At 30.4% G+C, this 3,964-nt stretch overlaps 1 protein-coding gene across 1 annotated transcript; it reads right to left on the minus strand.

Annotated features, from left to right (window-relative positions):
• Positions 1-230: 230 nt before the first annotated feature.
• LOC140836167 (protein RGF1 INDUCIBLE TRANSCRIPTION FACTOR 1) lies at positions 231-2,860 on the minus strand. Its single transcript, XM_073201573.1, has 4 exons — positions 2,761-2,860; positions 2,337-2,615; positions 893-1,057; positions 231-684 (listed from the first exon to the last, which is right to left on the minus strand). The coding sequence occupies exons 1-4, from the start codon at positions 2,761-2,763 to the stop codon at positions 445-447; spliced, it is 687 nt and encodes a 228-aa protein (XP_073057674.1). The 5' UTR covers positions 2,764-2,860; the 3' UTR covers positions 231-444.
• Between the last annotated feature and the right edge of the window lie 1,104 nt (positions 2,861-3,964).

Consider the following 3,964-nt stretch of genomic DNA (forward strand, 5'->3'; position numbering starts at 1 on the left):
TGGTAAAAAGTAGTACTGGTTTATATATCTTAATATTAGAAGAAATCATTGCGACAACACAAATTTTACAATTTTTATAAACAAACTTAAGTGTAGACCTATTTTGGTTTTTGCGATATATTTATTTCTATTTCTCTCGAGTACTGAAATTATTATAAAACTGAAAAATAAATAAATAAAAGAGGAAAAGCACCTAGTTATCCACCAATGATCAAGGATATTGCACAAATCCAATAAAACTCTCATAAATTATGAACACTCTCCCAAACCACATCACCATTATATGATCTTAGTACACAATCCACAATGTGCTTCAAATATATTGCATCAAATACCAACTACAAATATTCCCCTTAATATTGCGATTATAATATTTGTAAAATTTCATCGAAATAAATGTGAATAAATAAATTAAATGGCACTTTCAAAACTATTCACAAGTTGTTAAAACAAAGGAGCTCTCCTAGGCAAACACTTCCTCTTACTCAACATCTTAGGCCGCCTTAGAGATGAACCAACCCACTCTTGAATTACTTCCGAAGACTCTGTTAAAGAGAATGGTGAATCATATCCATTTTCCTTCGTACATTCGGACTCGAAACTTGGGATATCGTCAACCTCTGAGATTGGCAACGAGACGACCTTGTTCGTTTTATTTATAAAAATTTTCGTATCCATAGACACCTACGCATTAAATAGAACTTTTTTCAGTTTTTAAAAACTTGTTCTATACTTAGGACAATATGTTTATATCACATGCTCAATTTCCAAGCATTCTAATAATCACAAGACCATATGTTATTTTTCAAATAACATCTCGAATTTGCGGGAAAAAAATAAAAGTTAAAATAGATTAAAATCGGGATTATATTTCCAATGGATAAAATCATACCTTGCAAGCAATAGAGCAGAAGCGATTAGGCAAGTCTTGTATGTGTCTCTCACATGCTTTGCAATAAGCAGCGCCGCCGCCGACCTTAGCTTTTGAAAATTTTGCCTCTTTTAAATGTGGTCGGGGGTTCAAATGAACAGCTTTTTCGCCGTTGATTTTGTACGCCTGAATGAATGAAAAGCAACGAATCACATAAATTTTAATATATAAAAAATAAAAATAATGAAATAAATGATAAAATCTATATTATCTCATCATATCATCATTTATCGAGCAGGAATGCTAGGGTTAGTTGCGAAACCTGCCTTGCTGGATTGCACCCAAAAAAAAAAAAAACTTTCCAAAAATTATTTAAACCTTATAATTATAATAATAAATATCTGCAAAAAATAATTTATTCACATTTACATATTTAAAAATTGTCAAAAACTTATGTGAGACGGTCGTATTTTGTGAGTCGGATCTCTTATTGGATCATCAACGAAAATGTATTACTTTTTATGCTAAAATTTTTACTTTTTATTGTGAATATTAGTAGGATTGAACCGTCTCACAAAAGAGATACTATTAAAAAGTAATCAAATCTGAGAAACAAAGCAAATAAAAAGGACTCAATTATTAACTTGTGACATATTGAGAGATACTCCGAATTGGGTGAAATACTTTTACTCATAAATACAAGGTTTCGCATACAAATTTTTTTTAACTTAAAAAGTGTGAAACTTTCCGTAGGAAAACAGTTTTTCACCATGAATAATAAACGGCAAAAACTTATGTGAGACGGTCTCACGGGTATTATTTGTGAGACGGATCTCTTATTTGGGTCACCCATAAAAGAGTATTACTTTTTATGCTAAGAGTATTAATTTTTATTGTGAATATGGGTATTTTTGACCCGTCTCACAGATTATGATCCGTGAGACGGTCTCACATGAGAATCACTCATAATAAACATATTTCATCCTTTTCATCACCGTATCATACAGTCTTAGTCAAAACATACAAATAAAAGAAAGAACAAAAAAATTTATTTATTAGGGAACTAAACAAAAGTTTAGATCCCAAATAACTAAAAAAAAATTCAAATAATCGGCTATTAAATTGGCCAGAGAGGGGGGTGGCTTCTAATCTTAATTTTGTCGAAACTTAGTTTCAATGCAATAAATTGTATTTCCACGTTTTAATCCCGGCTTTCGTCGGACAACTGACACGAAGCAGAACATCTGGCTAAAATATGAAAAATCCTTAACATGGACTCAAAATCGATGTATTAAATCAAAATCACTCACTGGAATACCAACCAAATTACGCGTTCTAGAATTTCCATTAAAAATAAAATCAAAAGGATGATAAATCAATCACCATCCAACAAGTAATTATCCAACAAAATCCAATAAATCAATTTTTGTTTGGAAACAAAAAATTCAGTGAGAACGGTACTAACTTGAATTTCGGAACAGTCGAGATATCTCTGGATATCCTGGAGCCTAACGACGTCGTGGTAGACATACTTGCAGATTTGCAGCAGGCGATGGAGGCAATCGTGAGCCGAAGAAGTGACGCAATGCTTACATAAGCAAACCATACAATCGATGCAGAAATAGTTCATCTCGTTCTTCCTCAAATCGCCATGATCCACGCAGGCGCCGAAGAATTTACTGTGAAGTAAATCGGTAACCCAGTCCGCTGGTTTTCGCTTCTTCGATCGGATTCTGTGTCCAATCTGCGCAAAAAAAAAAAGGGGGATTAATTGCCCAAAATAGATCGACATGGAGTTAAATTTGATTATAAGAAGTTGAATTCTTGTTGGGAAAGTGATTGATATGAATAATTTTAAGCAGAATTTTGATTTGCAGTCCAATATTTACCATTTTCTATTGAGAGAGGAAAATGGAAATCGAGAGGAAAACAGCGGAGCGAAATGACTGGAAAGAATGATTTAAAGCGAGCTAAAATTCTTCAAATCCCGAATACATATATATAGGATAAAGTGGTGCCTCCAGTTCATATATATAGTTTTTTTTATATGAATTTTTAAAGTTATTTTAATTTTTATAAGTCTATGAATAATTATATTAAAAATATTGATAAATTATTTTGTTGTACTCTGTACATATTATTTAAATAATGCGTGATTTAAAAAAAAATTTGTAATTTTTAAAAATATCTTGTCTATTTAGATAAGTAATGTTTTTCATATAATTTACTCATAACTACAATCTTTAGTTTACTTTAAAATTCAAAAATTCATATATTATCTCTATAAATTAGATATTAAATATAATTTATTACTGTTATCTAATAATAATTAAAAAATATAACATAATTTTGTGAATCAAATCGATCTATTAATTATCTTAATTATGATTAATATACATGATAATAATTATTTACACACTTATCTCATGCTATTACACAAATATAAACGATATGATAATTTCGATTGCGTAAAATATGAACTCACCATCGACGATTAAGTACCAATTATACCATATACATATTTCTTTAGCAAGAAAATATTTCTTTTAGAGTTATTTCTTTAGGGTGGGCCTAAAACATATCAATTTTTTTCTCATAATATTCTATTTCAAAATTTCCTAATTTTTATGGAAAAAAAAATCTCAAAAAAATATTTTATTAAAAAAAAAGTATTCATCCATTCTATGATATAGTTAAGTATTGATAGTGTCATTGGCAAAAAAAAGCTGATGATATGTTCACACGCAATAATTGAATTGTGACCGACGATTGGGGAGAAAAGAAGGATGATGACCGTTGGATCGGGTGGGGTCCAGAGAATCAGTATATCCCGCTAATCTCGGCCGTTGCTTCCGCAGTTGTGGAGGCGCCTCCTCTTTTTCTGTCCTTTTGTTTTTATATGTTTTTTTTTTTAAATCAAAGTTTTATATATGTGTTCGTTGGAAAGTTTGAATAGATTTTGATTTGATTTTTAAAAACACCATGTTTTACAAGATAATTTATTTGATATTGGGATTTTATGCTTGAAAAAGTGTTATTGTTTCCGGGAAAAATAAATTATAATGGCAGTTAACTGTCAATAAACATTCGGCC

This window comes from Primulina eburnea, chromosome 7, assembly GCF_022965805.1.
Source record: "Primulina eburnea isolate SZY01 chromosome 7, ASM2296580v1, whole genome shotgun sequence".
Classification (NCBI taxonomy): Eukaryota; Viridiplantae; Streptophyta; class Magnoliopsida; order Lamiales; family Gesneriaceae; genus Primulina; species Primulina eburnea.